Genomic DNA, 17,165 nt, shown 5'->3' on the forward strand with positions numbered 1-17,165 from the left:
TGACCACATCCTTTAAAGCAAACCTGGGTGGCTGAGTAGCCAATCACCAAGCACCAGAACTGTCACATTGGAAAAAAGGGAAGTAAATAACGTGTTCCCCAAACCTGGAACTACCAGGTATTTATCTTCTCTCCCATTGGCTGTACAGATCAGGGTAGGAGCTAGAGGAAAGTAAGTACAAGTATCTGTTGGGGCTATCATTAGAGTGAATATGTTGCTTTTACCTACGTGGACAAACATATTCACTTTAACTCTTTCGCTACCTTGTAAGCAGACTCCTGACTGTCGACTTTACACTGAAAGTGATTGGGACAGCTGTAAAGCCACCTAAGGTGTCCATCTCCCCTGTCTGACACCCTGTACCATGTATCCCAGGATCCACTTACCCTCCTGTCTGCCCCTGATGGCCATGGCAGGTGTCAGCAGCTAGATCGAAGAGAGAGATCAGCATATATCAGTTCACTGACCTCCTCTCTAGTGAATGAAGCCGGAAGAGACAAAGATTTTGTTACTTCCAGTATCTGAGCTGTCATTCCCCAGTTGCTATGGCCAAGGATGACTCTGATAAAGTACAATCTGTGCTTGATCAGCCTAATTGGAGTACAGAGGTTACATTAGAGGTCCCTTAATTATACCCCTAATATCTCCTTAAACAGAATTTGTCACCACTAATAGGCTTGTGAACCCCCTATGTGATAGCAGTAAATTCAAGTAAATATAAGAAAGGTTTAAAAAAGGTCAAATGCAATAAATAAAAAACCTCCATGTACACGAACATACAACACAAACATGTCAGGTATGCCTATGTACGAAAATGACAATTGCGCCACAAGTGTTGCGCATTGGTATGCATGACAGCAATCATTCTAGGGTTATCATTCACTGATTACTTGTAAAAACTTTTAAAGCCTCACCTATTTTAGGCACCATAGTTTTTCACCATTTCATGGGCGCACACATTTTTGACCCTCGATACGTTTTGTATATATTTACTCATCTTTTATATTCTACCAATAAATTGGGTATTATATTCAGTTCATGAGTTCATGTGCAATAAAATGAATTCAAAGGCATTTTTTACTTACATTTCAGGTTTCATAAACAGAACTAATAATGTGGGACCTAAAAATTGCAGCTGTCACCGTTTTATTTCACAGGGTCTCTGTTTTCAGAAAATATGTCATTCTGGGGAGGTTTACTATTCTTCAGGCCTTCAGGTGCATTTTGACATATGTGCAAACAAATTGCAAAAACAACTCTAACAACAAAAGGACAACTTTATATTTCGAAACCACCCTTCTTAGTGCAGTGCACTTGGTAAAATATTTACATTCCTCCTTGTTCCATCAATGTTTGATATATGGCCCTGACACACAGCCTGAAACGAAGAAAACATACTCAACTGCTTCCCTACTAGCCTCCAGCCTTCCATAGGACTAATGCCTCCATCCTTCCAGAGTACTAAGGCTAACCTATATAAATGAATAGGACCACAGCCCACATGTGCAGTAGGAAAAGTACCCAGTGGGTATGTTTTCTTTTGGCTGCAATAATATATGTCAAAATTATACAAAAACATGCATAGGTGCTCATAAAATCTATCAAAATGTTGAACACTGTTGGTACAGCTAAGTCACATTTACCATGTACATTGCGAGCACATAATTTATCTCCAGTAATTGTCTGGACAGCGGTACTCAGACTGGAAGGTGGACAGCCAGGCACATACTGTATAGTGACAGTGAACATGCTATGAGGAGTGGTGACTTATCAGTTTGCTGTTGTTCCTTCCATCATCAAATTAGCAGACTAGAGGTGTTTTGTTTTCTTGTAGTGGTGGTCAAGGACCTAGATGTGTCCAAAAGTTCCAATTGCATTTCAACTGTGTATTTAGCTGCTTGCCTGGAGTTCAGCTATAAAGAACCAGTCATCCTTATTCTTCTCTCTGCTTTATGTTTTTTTTCTTTTCTTGTAGGAAACTGAACTTTTGGATTTAATTCTTGTGAAAGATGCCAGATGGGGAAAGCATGCACGAACTCCAAAGGTAAGATATATTTGGTACCATTAATAATAGATATTGTTGAGTTGGTGTCTATACCTCCAGGATTTTGCTAGCAGCTACTGAAGCTACCTCAGTGCCTCTACAAGTAACTGTCCCAGGCATATTGTAAAAATTTTTCCTCCATAGATCTCTATAGTGTACATAGCTGTCAGTACTCGCCAAGCTAGCAATAGTGCAATAGTGACATTTGAATTTGAAATAAAAAAAAAGCTACTATATCTGAGGTAACTTATGGGTTTAGAGGACCCTTTCTGTCATCTACTCCTGTCAGCTAATGCACATTTGAGTTGTATCCGTTGCTTACAAAGTGTCAGTAATTAAAGGAGAACTATGAGGTTAGTGATTTTCACTTAACCTCATAGTTCGAGCCGACGTGTGATAATGAATCTGTCACACGTCGGCTCAATAGATCGGGAAGTGAGCGAACACATACCGTTGCTCGCTCACTTCTCAAACATGTCCCTGCAAAGAGCCACGACTGTCACTCACGGCTCTCTGCAGGGATTTCCCCCCTCCCTGCTCCGATCCTCCAGCGCTAACTGGCAGAACGGATGGGGGAGGGGGCGGGCACAGCTGGCTCTGCCTTTAGATAGGCAAAACCAGCTGTCAATCATGAAGCAGAGTGGATCTCGACAGCAATGTCGGGATCCGTCCCGGCTGCGGCGTCTCAGTATACCGCGAGCTGTAGCTCATGATATACTGAGGTTTGGGTCACGGGAGGACGCTAGTTTATGTCCACCCATGACCCTTAGGAGAACTATGGGGAAAAGCACTGACCCCATAGTTCTCCTTTAAAGAAGAACTCTGGTTAACATTTTTATTAACTTTAATTTTTATTTATTAACCCTTACAGTGGGGCTACCCCCCCTCCCCCCCCCCCTTTCCCCAGCACTGCAAGGGTTAAGTGCTCATTTTTGCTTAGGATCAAAAATAGCAAAGTTATACTCACCCGATCCTCCGAAATTGCCGGCTGCTACAGCTCTCCCTCCTACCTGTCCCCTCCGCTGTAGCGATGGTATGTCGCTGGCCAGCCTCACGTCCTATATACAGTGTATAGAACGTGATGATTCCTTAGATCGCTGCAAAGGAGGGGAAGGGGCTCCAGGGACTTGTCTAAGAACTTTTTTTTTATCCTTGGCAAAAATAAGCACTTAACCTTTGCATAAACCTTGGTATTCACCTGGCTAAAAGTAGCATAGAAGTTATATATTTTATATTCTCTTTTATAAATTAGCTGGTATTTTTTATATGTGTAATAGAGTAAGCAAAATATAAATTGGTCATTTAAGCACAAACTGATAATCTAGCCTTTTTTCTCAGTATGAATTCCGAATGTCTTGTGCGAGGATTGCATTCTCAAGTCCCACTACTGAAGACCAGAATGTGACATATAAAACATTTATTAGTTAGTCTCCCCTGTGAAGAGATTTCCTTTTCTAGAACAATCTAAGCACCAGCAGACTGATAGCAGTCATTGCTGGGCAAGTTAACTCCACAGTTAACCCTTTGCACACATGATAGCCACCATCATGTGTGTTATTAGAAAACACACACTGTTTGCAGCATCTACTGTTGGTTGCAATTCTGAACTTTTTAAAAGTGTCCCTGTATCACTCGCTGCCCAGTTCCAGACAGGAATGTAACCTGATAGCATCTTCAAAGAGCCACATTTCTTTTTCATTAGAGCATTCAGAGATTCAGCTAAATATAATTTTAATGTGTGATATTAGGGAGTTCACACAGCACTCGCACAGCGGGTTTTTCAAAACACAAGTCTTTTTTATTTGCTCTTGCAGGGCAGCAGAAAAACACAAACTATGCGCTTATCTCCAGCGAGCGCAGATAACAAAACAAAGACGTCTCACTGACTTGTATACAGTCCCAAACCTGGGGAATCCCTTCCCAGGAATGCTAGTCCTTGAGCAGCTTTCAACTTCACAGCCACACACCTTGTGTGCCTGGCTCTCTCAGGCCCTCTCAGCCTCTCCAAGCCTTCCAGCCCCCCAGGCTGTTCCACCTGCATCCAGCATCACATGCACACAGTCTCCAACTCTGCATGTCAGACTGCACCACTCCCCTAGCTCTGGTCTGAGCTCTTAATGAGCTGATCTCAGCCACATGATGACTGGCAACACCTGACCCCAGGACTGGAGATTTCATCCCAACCTGAACTCTTAAGGTGCCCATACACTGCACGATTCTCGTAGAGAATCGCGGGAAATCCCGCGATCGTACGATAATCGTGCAGTGTATGGAAGGCGTGCAACCGTTTTTACTGTACGGTTGCACGACTTTTGCATTTTGAGCATGTTGGAAAACCAGCCGAGAATCGGACGATTTTCGACTGGTTTTTAGCATGATCGAGAGATAACTGCCGAACGGGCCAGTGTGCGCACGCACATACTGCCCGTTCATCAGTGCAGTCATCGGAAGCGGGCCCCTCAGGGGGGCAGGCTTGCGATGATCGCAAGTACGATCTGCCTGTCCAAGATGGGCAGATCGTACGTTTTTTAAATTACTTTACAACCCCCGCAAGACTTTTGTTGTAAAGTGTATGGGCACCACTAGGCTGGGTTCACAACTGGGCGTTTTTCAGCGCTGATCGAAGCGCTGAAAAACGCTCAAGCAGTGAAATCCTATTAACTCCTATGGACATGGTTCCCACCTGGGCGTATTTCAGCGCGTTTTGACTCGCTGAAAACGCCCTATGCCCGAAATAGTACAGGAGCTTCTTTGGGGCGTATTTCAGCGTGTATCCATTGGTATTCCCGAGTGTGGCTCGGGGTTAACAAAGGGGTAACCCCGAGCCACACTCGGAAATACAGCATAGGCTTTACCTTGTCCGCGATACCTGCTGTTTCCTCCGGCCGTCTTCTGGGTTCCGTCCCTTGCGAGCGTCCGCGTTGCAGGGGGGCGGAACCGGCGGGAAGTTTGAAAGTTTAATAAAAAAACCCTGAAAAAAAGATAGGGAAAAAAAAAATCATACCGCCAGGGAGGTATAAAAATGAGCGTTTCACTGAACTAAAAAACGAGCTGAAAAAACGTGCATAAAATGCGCCTATAGTAACGCCCAGGTGTGAAGCCAGCCTTAGAAATCTCCAGAGATCCAGAGCCCAGCTACAATCCAGAAAAACCAGAAGAAACCGAAAGGCTAACTTCTTCCCTGTACAACTAATCATCTTCTGGAGCCTCTCAGCCCCTCTGGCTGAGAGTCCTGGGTGTCTGTGTTGCTAGCATGTTCCGTGGCATTGCCACGCACTGCCACAAATGAAAAAACAAAAAAAGATGCAAGACCAAAATAACATTAAAAATAAAGGGATTAAAAATGAGTAAGTAAAGTTTACTTGGTCCTTGTAGAGTCCAATTCGCTTGCAAAGTAAGTTCAAACTGATGTATCAGAGCCACTGGCCCTCCGATATGTGACTCTCTTTCTTTCTGTAGTAGTATTGTTGTTAAACAAGAAGTGCAGTTCCCAAATGCATTTTATTGTCCGTGGAGAGGGTATGCTGGTCACCTTAAAGGAGAACTATGAGATGAGTGATTTCCACTCACCTCATAGTTCTAGCCGACCTGTGACAATGAGACTGTCACAGGTCGGCTCAGTAGATCGGGAGGTGAGCAAACACAGTCGGGGTTCCCTCCCCCCTCGATCCTGTCACGGCTCTCTGCCGTGACAGGGGAGGGACCGGATTCCCCTCTCCCCGCTCCGATCTGCCAGCGCTGACTGGCGGAACGGACGGGAAAAGGGGGCGGGTACAGCTGGCTCTGCCTCTAGATAGGCAGAGCCAGCTGTCACTCACGCAGCTGGGCGGATCTTGACGTCCATGTCGGGATCCGCTCCGGCTGTGGCGTCTCAGTATACTGCAAGCTGTAGCTCGCGGTATACTGAGCTTAGGGTAACGGGAGGACGCTAGTTTGTGTCCTCCCGTTACCCTAAGGAGAACTATGGGGAAAAACACTGACCCCCATAGTTCTCCTTTAATGCAAACTATTCTAAATACATCTATATTTCCAGCTGACAAGGTTTTACAATCTGACAACCAACATGGCATTGAACAGAATAAAATTATAATTTGATAGACACTTATGATATGGATTTTATGTGCAGTATGTCTCTCTTAGGAGGTGTAATGTGTCCTATCAGTTTTCTGATGTAGTACAGGTGTGTTTGGTGCCTCACTAATTGGTATTTTTTTATACTGTATATTTGCGACTACATCACAGTAGGAAATATGGAATATGGATAGAGTTTGGCTCAGGATGTGTATTGCACATACTATTTAGCAGGCTATTTATGACCTGGCCAATGTACAACTGGCTATACATTGTACGAATCCATCTTCATCAAGAACTGGCTGAAATTTGCACAGTGGGTGGCCCAGTCACCACCCTTCCATCCGGCATCCCTTGTTCAGAAGATCGAAGGAGCCGGATGGGAAAATTTCAGCAAACTAGTGACAGAAGTGAATCAGTTGCCATCTCTGTTCAGGTATTTTGACATCAGCATCCCCACTTCTGTCAGAATACAAAGAACACAGCGGGAGATTTGTCTACCAGAGTATTTAGCATGGATGGAGAAATCTATTATATATAAATCTATTATATTTTTCATTTTCAGGCTGCAGGTTAAACAAAATAAATAACTAGCTTTAGAGTATTTGCTTTTAACTTGGCCTGTTTTCTGTCAACTGTGCATCAAACTGGTCCATGGTTTGTTAAATGTGTCACCTTCTCTGGCTGACCACCACAGACATGAGATTTAATATGACAGTTTATGTTACCTACTTGTGACTTTTGGGGACACTGAGGGTGGCACTGTGTTCTGTAGGACTCCCAGTAGGAAGAGAACAGCACATTTGGACCTCCTTCTGCCAGATCTTAATGCTGGAACCCTGGAGATCTTAATGCGTGTTTATACACACCACATACCACTCGATACAAAACTTGAATTATATGCTTTTAACAAGTTGCAACATTTTTTAAAACATTGATTAAACTATGCAGTGTTGAGGTAGTTACTGTCTTACTATCTCTTGTCCTGCATTGTGTGGAGGTGGCCATCTTGGCAGAGGAGTAGGGCTTTGCTTCCTTATGTCAAAACTATCCCTCTGATAACTGGTGATCTGATTAATGATGGGGGAGTATTTAGGAAGCAGAGAAGATGAGCGGAAAGCACATATGGGATGAAGCATAAACAGGGAGATCATTACTCTAGCAAGAAAACGAGTACACGAACAGAAGTGACATCACCATATCTCCCTCCAAATCTAGTGAGATACACAGCTATGAGGCTGTTAGTGCAGGAGTGTCCAGGATGGTGACTGCAATTTTTCAGGAGGAATTCAAGAAAAAAGATTTGCTGGGTTATTCACAAAAGAGTGAAGAGTTTGGAGAAGGCAGGAGAAGTGAACAATCTAGGACAACATAGCTAAAGCGGAAAGTGAGCTGAATTGGAGAACTTTTCCAAATCTGCAATTTTGGCCTAGATTGTTCACTTCTCCTGCCTTCTCCAAACTCTTCACCCTTTTGTGAATAACCCTGTTGGTGCACTGCTTAGTCATAGTTAACATCCCTAGATGTTCCATATAAGACAACAGATTTTAAGTTCATGTCCCCTTTACTAAATGTGGTGAAACATCCAACAGACCTGGTGGGAGAACAGCTGATCACTTTCTCTGTCAACCAAACATGGTTTACGTGCCATTTCAATATGATATCATTTTGTATTTGTGCCCTGTACACCTGTCTGTTAATCTTCATAACTAGTGAATTTCAGAGTGACGTGACAGTGTGTACTCTTAAGAATGCGAAACCTGAAATCTCCTTGTTTGCTTTACAATAGAGATTAACCAGTTATAACAAGCTTTGAACAAAAGTGCTTTTAGATGTCCAGAAGGATTTTTCACACATGGATAAGATTCAGGAAAAATATTTTCATGCATATAATATTTATAACTTTGTGAGTTATTCAAGACTACACTTTAGATGTACTTTTAATAAAATGCATGGATGGAGAATTGTATGTCAAAAATGTTTTGTTAATGGATTTCTTGCAATTTTTTTTACTATCTGTAACATGCTTAGATGTACAATCTCACCACAAACTAGTAGTCCATCACTGGAGCCTTTTTGTTTTTTTATCCGATTAACCGATTAATCGAACTTAATAATCGGCCAACTAATCGATTATGAAAATAATCGTTAGCTGCAGCCCTAGTCATAATGCATGCATTTTTTATGCCATATAGTAACAATGTGGGCTGCCCATTTTGCTAGTGTGTGTATGTTGGGGAGGGGGGAGTGAAGCTTTTGCATTTCACCTGAAGCACTACTGCAGTTGAACTCTAGTAGTTCAACTTGTCCATTAAGAATTAATAGCAATCTATGGTTAGACAATCTTTCTACACAGTGCCAGCTAAGGACTTAAAATCATATTGAGGTCAAAATGTTTTTTAAGCTATTTCAAATGCTGATGAATTTCCTTACAATGGATGCTGCTTGATTGTTTAGAAGTTTAACAGGGTTATTCACAAAAGGGTGAAGAGTCTGGAGAAGGCAGGAGAAGTGAACAATCTAGGACAGCATAGCTGAACTGGAAAGTGAGCTGAATTGTAGAAGTTTTCCAAATCAGCTATGTTGTCCTAGATTGTTCACTTATCCTGCCTTCTCCAAACTTTTCACCCTTTTGTGAATAACCCGGTCAGTTTTCTGCAGAATCAGCTGGTCCCCTAAACAATTTCTCTGATAGCCTGTTTTAGGATGGCTCCTTTCCCTTCCAGGGTCCTATGGTGCCACCCTTGTGTGTACTAGTAAGCTGTGTGTGTCTCCACAAACACCCAAGTACAACAAAGCAAGCCACTTACTGCTCCCCGATCCTCCCTCTTTCCTTCTCCAAGCTAGTAGATGGACAGCTGCTGGAGGCTGCTCTCTCCCTTGTGATCTTGTACGGTAGAGGAAGCTCAGGGAAACTTAGCAGAGAGAGTTGGAACCAGAGTTTGGAAACATGATGACTGTAAGAACTTGGACAAAAATATAAAGAAATACTTTGCTGAGCAATGTATATTTGTTTGATCTGGATTCATTATTTGAGAGTTTAATACTACTTTAAATGTTAGCTGAAGTGAACCTGCCATTTTAAACAAATACAATTAAAAGTTCTGCTTGACAGCAGACTAGGGCCTAACATCCCTGTCTTCAGGGATGCCTTGCTTGGTGCAATTCCTGTACAATGAGAGTGCCTCAGTGGCTAATAAGGATATTCTGATTGGACAGGGGAATGACTGTTGCTAAGTCTTCGCCTTAAAGTCAGACGAGTCAGTAACCATTCTAAAAGTAAGATTTTTCTGCCACCAATAAGAATACTAGGTATCTAATGGCTGATAGGTTTGTTTAAGGTTGAAAGTCACTGTGAGATCACTAGCTCCAGATTTGTTGTTCCTGTCCTATTTGACATTCACCCATTCTTGTATAAATGTCACAGTGTTCGGAGGTTAGGTTGTGGGAGAGCTGTATATAACATATCACCTGCAATGTAATATCTGCAACAAGGCAGGGTGATCTTGTTCTGCTTATGGCAAGTAGTGGCATTCATTTTAGAGAAGCCCGGAAGCTGACATTGTTGACCTTCCATTCAGTAAAGCATACTTTTACCCCCTTTCACTAAAAAAAACAGCTCTGTATGCTGATATGAAATCATCTTACATTCATTAGTTAAGAAACATATTTTTCTTTTGCTTACAATTACTGTTTCTCCACTTCCTGGTTCTCTTGGGACAAATTATGTAATCTGAGCCCAAGTGTTGCATCCTGGGAAGGTTACATCAGCAGTGCATTGCTGGGAAATCTCATCTGTAATCTCACGTGATCTCAGGGAAAGTCATTTTCCTCCCGAGATGATGTGCATGGTCACATGTGCTTGTCACATGTGCCAGAGTTCCAGGAAGTAAAGGGAGACCCAGTAACATGCCCTTAGTAAAAATAGGCACTGTCAGAATAATGGGGAGGAAAAGAAAAAATAAGGTATGCAAAGAATAAAAGGCTGGCAATTATCTACAAGTATCTATTTGTAGATTGCCATTACTAAACATTTCTAAAGGTGTCTTTGTTGCCATTTCAAAGATAAGGGTAAAGTTCATGCTGACTTTCTGACCTTCAGTACTTTGAGTCAATAATCAAGTACAAATATGCAGATAAGACTTCTGACATTACCTTGATTTTCTTTATGTGTGTGCCTACTTGTTCAGGGTCAGTGACCCATAAGGTATGAAGCCAGAGTAGCATTTTGTAAATGAGGTCAACAAAATCAGTCGCTATATTCCTCTAAAGGAAAGATCTTTTTAAAAATTGATGTTTTCAATGCAAGTCTGCATGAATAAGTCCCCACAATGTCATAACATACAGCAATATTATAATTTTTAAAAAAAGGATCTTCAGCACTAAAAAGCCTTCCTGAGCTCCTGTCCAGTGACTTTGCTTAGGCAGAGATGATGTCATCAGTTTGCTGAATGAAAGAGAAATAATTTCCTCAGTCTTCTCTCCTCCAGTAATCATACTGCAACATTGTAAGGTGGGAGGCTTTTCAGAAGGGGGCTGGCCTGTGTTAGACATTAGTGAACACAGCTAGAAATTGCCCAGACACCACGATTTATATGAATGTGCTATTGTTAATCCTGGATGTTAATGCTGATCCTGAGTAATTCTTGAACAAAGATGGCTCCAGCCTTTTACATAAAAAAAAATAGACTAGGGCATTGTCAGGAGAAGTGCTGTGATAGGTAATAAATACTTGTATGTACATATTACTTGGCATGTATGTTCATAGGATGAAAAAATATATTTGATTCTAGGTCTGCTTTATGATTATGCAATTTTGGAAGAGGTAGTTTTCCTTCTTCAGTATTAATCTGCAATAGAATATGTATTTCCTACTTTCTCTTTGTATAATGCCCTGTGTTATCCTCTCATCTCCAAGTGTACAAAGCGGATCTAAACTTTAAAGCTTATTTTATGTTGCAGATATCTATAATAGCCTGCACTTTTTTCAGCAATCCATTCTTGTCAATTTCCAGGCCATGATAACACTAATTTTCATGTCACAAACTACAAACTAAATTGTCACCACACGCTCCGCGGAACAATGGCTTCTCAACTAGTAAAGCCAATTATAGCGTGTTTTCTGTGTCTTTTTTTGGCAAAATAATAATAGTACTCTAAAAGAGCATTGTTTCTTCCCCAGACCTCCTATGTTACTGAGACATTTCATGAGAATAATAAGAGCGCCATTAAATGCTTAAGAGAAGTGTACATCGTTCCCATAGCCTAAATGGGTGCCATGTCAATGCTGAACGTTCACGGGACAATTTGAATGAATGACACTGCAACGTTCAAGTCATTAAAAGGACAACTGATTGGATGGTGGATATCGGTCAAAATAATTTTGTAGCTTCATGGAAATATATCATCTACTGTGCAATGCACAAATAATTGAAAATAATCAAATCCACCAAACTCTACACACCACCAACAACATTTACACAATATATCATCACAAAAATACGATAAATAAACAAAAAAAAAATATTGAGCAAATCTCTATTAAGCCATTGTTGAGTCTTTAAAAAAAATTGATCTGTGTATCGTAAATGTAGCAGTGACATCATCACTGTGCAGTACACAGCCCATACAGATAGAAATATAGAAAGCACACCAAGATTTATGTAAGAATACACAGAGCTCTTGTATAAAGACAATATTTGCATATGTCAGAGTTCAGCTTTGAATAGAATAGGGAAGAGCAGAACTTGTGTTAAGCTTTAATTACTGTCTGTGTCCGCCGCTGGGGAGATTGGCCCTCCTTATTTGTCCTGGTGACCATTGCCAAGGAAAAGGAGGTGAGAGAAATCGTTCAATGGGGCAACTGTTCCATTCACTGTAACATTGGAGTACTCCTTGCCTTGGAGACATTCTAACTTTCTGTTGTGTCTCTGGGACAATAAGTCTTCATATACATCTGTGTGATTTTTTTGTCCATGGTGCAACATTGCGCGACAAGAGGAACCCCATCTTTTCTTATGGTACCTGTTCATATCTATGCAATCTTTTTTCGCCTGTTTTTTAAAATGCATGTCCATCTTTTGGTGTGGCTTTGCCCGCTCAGACTTTAATGGAATTCTTACAAAGATGCATTTTTTGCATATTTATTGCCATAACAACAGGGCTTCTCCCCTGCAACTTCTATTCTACACAGGCTTCAGAGGCGATAGAGGGACAAGGCCGCAGAATGCTGAAGGTGTTATCGGCCTGGTCAGAGCAAGGCAATTGCTTTTCCCCACCCAACGCCAATACAAAGATTGCAGCAAGTATCATAAGACATGGGATTATAGACCCCACAGCAGCCAGAAACCACCAAAAATAAAATGCATTAATGAAAATAACTGAGACTACACATTTGGAATATTGGAAAATATAATGGCCGCAAAAGACTGATTTACAAAAAACACTTACAAGATTATTCACAAACGGGTGAATGCAGCACAAGTGAACAATCTAGGCCAAAATAGCTGATTTGGAAAAATTCTCCAGTACAGCTATGTATTCTAGAATGTTCACGTATCCTGCCTTCTCCAAACTCCTTTTACTTTTGTGAATAACGCTGCTAAAGTTCAAAACATATATTATCTGAGTCACTAAGACTCGAGCCGTAATCTTAAAAACACCAGTCTAAGTCTAATAATAAGCACTGCACACGTCGCCCATATGTGGGCGACAGCACCCCTGAACAGGATATCAGCAACAAGAGAGGGAGGGCAGGTTGTCTTGATGAAGATCACTGCTGACAGAAGCTTTTGACAGAAGATATTTGAAGGTGAGTCCATCAGCTGATTGGTTAATTGTTTTCCCTTCACAAATCAGCTGCAAATCAAGAGTAGCATCAAGTGCCCAAATCTTCCCAGTGACAGTTGTCTCCGGGTACTCATGCATGGCAACAACTAAGGGTAGCATGGAACAGACAAAGAGGGGAAACCAGAAACAGCCCACACAAAGTTCTAGAAACTAATACAAGTTAAAGAATAGGCTGAAATAGTGTGTGCAGGGGGACATAATCCCATGTGGTCACTTCATAACGTTTGTGGCCCTAACATGAGAAGAAATTGCACAAGATGTGTTTGAGGATTGGAGGTAAAACCCTCTTCTTACAAAACCACATAAAAGTACACTTATGTTATTGTATGTTATAAAAATTGGCATAGCAGCCATGACACAAGATTGCAGCAGAACTACACTGGCAAATAGACAGAGGCAGCAAGAAACTCAACGGAAGACAATGCCTAATGCTGTCACGGGAGAAATTGCTTAGCATTGGCCAAAATAAAAAACCACATGAAGTGTGAAAAATGCAGACACACAAGTATGAAGGGAAATCTTTCTAGAGGGAAACACAGTAACAAAAACAGTGGTGTGTTTTACCATTCCATACGTTATCCAAAACAAAGTAATATGTAAAGGTTTGGCTATGGATACACTTGGGGGTGTATTTATACTGTATTATGGCATTATTCATTTTTATGCTTCTTGGCTTCATCTAGTGGCCATAATGTGGTGTGAATCTAAAATAATGATGTTTGCAGAGCGGTTTGTTCTATGATTGTTTTATAAATACTCCCGTTAACATTAACAGAGAACTATGACCCAACCTTTTTTGGCCATAGTTCTCTTTAGGGTCACAGGAGGACATTTGCTTTGCTCCTGCGACCCAGGGAGAAGATCGGGAACTGAGTCATGGGCAATATGTGATCGCTCAGCTCTCGATCTATAGAGCCAGTGTGACAGCTTCAGTGTCACAGGTCTGCTCTAATTATGGGAATGAGTATATTTCACTAGTTTGTATATTTCAAATGCAGCAGTAGTTAATGTAAATTGGCCCCAGTGTCTGCTGAATGTCACTATATTCAGGCAAATGCCAATGGATCCCTGCCTTCTTCTACCAGTGGTTTAGCTAAAAAACTTGCTGGTTGGCATGCAGATACACTTGGCTTTACTGAAAGTCACCCACATGTTGGTTTCCAGTTGTAATGCCCAATATTTTCATTGCCCCAGAACTAGCCTATGGACAATTCTTACAATCGGTTACATTCTTATTTTTCATGCCATGTTTTTAAATGTATACCAGGCCAGAGGGGACACAGAGCTAGACCACTTTTTTTAAATATATAGCACATTTGATGCTGTGTACTCCTGACCTTAAAGAGGAATTTTACCCATATCTTTGAAATGATAACAAACACACATTTAGAAATGTTTAGTAATGACAATCTACAAACACATACTTCTAGATAATTGCAGACTCTGCATTCTTTGCATACCTTCTTTCTCTGTTCTTCCCCAGTCTTCTGGCCATTTTAACTAAGGGCAGATTAATATATCTCCTTCTATTTCCCGAAACTCTGGCACATGTGAATAGGACATGTGAGCATTCACATCATCTCAGGGAAGGACAATGCCTTTCCCTGAGATCCCATGAGATTGCAGATTAAATTTTCCAGCAATGCACTGCTGATGTAACTTTCCCAGGACACAACAGTCAAGATTAGATCATTTGTGCCAAAGTGGACCAGGAAGTAGAACAAATCTAACTGTATGTAAACTCAAAATATGTTTGTTAATTTTTGAATGTAAGATGATTTTTATATCAGCACGCAGAGCTGAAAGCTGATGTGATTTTTAATGAAAGGGGGTAAAGGTCCACTTTAATGCTTAATACCAGTATCAGTATAGAAAATACAACCACACAATACTGTATATTGAAATAAAGTGCTATTAACAGTACAATAAAGAAATGCATTGCAATCATAGTTTAAATAGTTTTTAAATATTTTTTTTCTTTGATGTGATTTTTAAAGTGTAAAATCACATGAGCTGTTATCAAACCTAGTACAGCGAGTCCTGTGACAGAGATGATTCGCACTAGATGATGTCTTGCCATTTTCGGCTCAGCATGCTAAAAGCCGCAGAACACGCAGCCTCTAGCATTTCCTTTCCTATAATGTATTTTGGAGCTGGCACCTTGTCTTTGTAGAAAGGGGATATCTGACTGCAATGATTGAAATGTTTAAAAGGGAAATATGTCCAGCTGACAAGCAGCAGTGTACAATAATATTTCATTCTGTGCAATATTTCCTTGCCTTTCCATATACCTGAAAATATGAAGCAAATATGTAAACATAGAATATATACACGTGATACATTTTAAAGCCGAACTCTGGGCAGCTATAAAAATGCCATTTGAAAGAAAACAAAAGCCAAAGCTTTTTTGGGCTTTACTTCTCTTTTGGGCCACAGAAGTAATGAAGTATTGTGATGAAAACTCATCAGTATATATATAAAGTATATAGCGGGCTATTGCCCAAAATTTGCTCACAGTGCAGAGCCACCCTGAAGGCGGGTAAGATCCTAACAATATTGGTTAGATCCACTCCGCTGCCTGATTGACAGCTGGCTCTGCCTCTCTAGAGCCAGAGCCAGTTGTGGCGGTCCACTCCCCTGGCTGTCCCTCCAATCATTTCTAAAGGAACAGAGAGTGGCGGGGGAAATCCCTGCGTGTGACAGCTGCAGTGTCCCACACCAGCTCTAAGTATTGTGGAGAGAATATTTTACTCTCCCAATACTTCTCCTTTAATCTAGTTTTGGAGTCATTAAAATAATTTATTGTATTTTCTATATAGAAATAGCACAAACACTTGAATCTGTCTTGATATCTGCCTCTTGCCCTATTCTCAGCCCTAACATTTAAGAAGGAGGGTTAGGGTGCTGTATTGTACTGAATAGTTTCCATAAGCCCCCATTATTTATCTGCTTAAAATCAAAGTGTACAGATAAAGGAAATAGTAGAAGTACCTCTAAGATTATCAACTGTAGAACAAATCATAATTTTGTTAAAGAAGAGGACATTTTTTTATTAACCCTTGTAGTGGGGCTTCCCCCGGACTTCAAGGGTTAAGTGCTTGTTTGTGTCTAGGTTTAAAAAAAAGTTGTACTCACCTGAAGCTCTTAGCCGGCTTCTTCTTAGACCGGTCCTTATTGTGTTTCTCCCCCCTCTGCGGAGGTCTAAGTTCCCGTAAATCATTACATTCTATACACTGTGCATAGACATGAGGACCCTGGGGTAAAAATGCCAGTGCTGCAGTGTAGGAGGGGACAGGATGGATGGAGTGACGTGACGGCTGGCCGGCTTGTAACTTCTGGTGAGTATATCTTTGTTATTTTTGTCTCTAGACACAAAGGAGCACTTAACTCTTGTAGTGCGGGGGTAGCCCCACTGCAAGTGTTAATAAAAAGTTTTCCTGGAGACCTTCTTTAAAATGTGTTCAACAGTCAACGCTGTTAGAGGAGTATCTGCTCTTCATTTTATCAATAAACAACTACAACTATCTGGAGGTTTTGCGAACAAAGGCAGCCTTGGGGGATCCCCATATACCCCAAAAGGGGTAATAGATGGAACATCACATTAACATCACATTAAGACAGGGGTAGCCAAAGTCCGGTTCTCCAGCTGTGGTGGAACTACAAATCCCATGAGGCATTGCAAGATTCTCACAGCCACAGACATGACTCCCGGAGAGAAATGCATCATGGGATTTGTAGTTTCACCACAGCTGGAGGGCCAGAGTCTGGCTACCCCTGCATTAAGAGCATCACTTCTAAAAGTTCTGCATTGCACTAGCGACCCCTACATGGTGCTGACGAATATAACAAATGTGAATCTTCTTTACAGAGCCTGTCATTTCTCATCTCCAGAGAGTCTCAGATCTGCCTTACATATTTGTCATGTGACCAAACACGGAGATCCTGATTTACTAAAGTGACATGGATAGTTCAAGCATCTCATCATGCATGGCATTATACAAAATTGGGTTGAACTCTGTGTGTAGCCTAAATGTCTCCCTTAGCTATGTACAGAGCGTGGAATATAATGGCTGCAGCTGCAGTTAGGAATGATTGTGGAAGTTACTTGATGTCATTCAGCTTGATGTTCTTTCTTATTTCCTCATCTTCATCATCTGAAAAAAAAAAATTATTATATAAATAAAGAAGGATTACACATATA

General features: G+C 41.1%; 1 protein-coding gene across 1 annotated transcript in view; it reads left to right on the top strand.

The window, feature by feature from the left end:
* The window catches only part of PLCB1 (phospholipase C beta 1), a 510,797-nt gene that overhangs the window by 168,091 nt on the left and 325,541 nt on the right, over positions 1-17,165 (top strand). Inside the window, exon 3 of the mRNA XM_018566842.1 lies at positions 1,976-2,044. Within this exon, the coding sequence (XP_018422344.1) occupies positions 1,976-2,044 (69 nt within the window). The remainder of the gene's footprint in view (positions 1-1,975; positions 2,045-17,165) is intronic.

The sequence above is a fragment of the Nanorana parkeri genome, unplaced genomic scaffold (genome assembly GCF_000935625.1).
Source record: "Nanorana parkeri isolate BGI_ZX_2015 unplaced genomic scaffold, ASM93562v1 scaffold28, whole genome shotgun sequence".
Lineage (NCBI taxonomy): Eukaryota > Metazoa > Chordata > Amphibia > Anura > Dicroglossidae > Nanorana > Nanorana parkeri.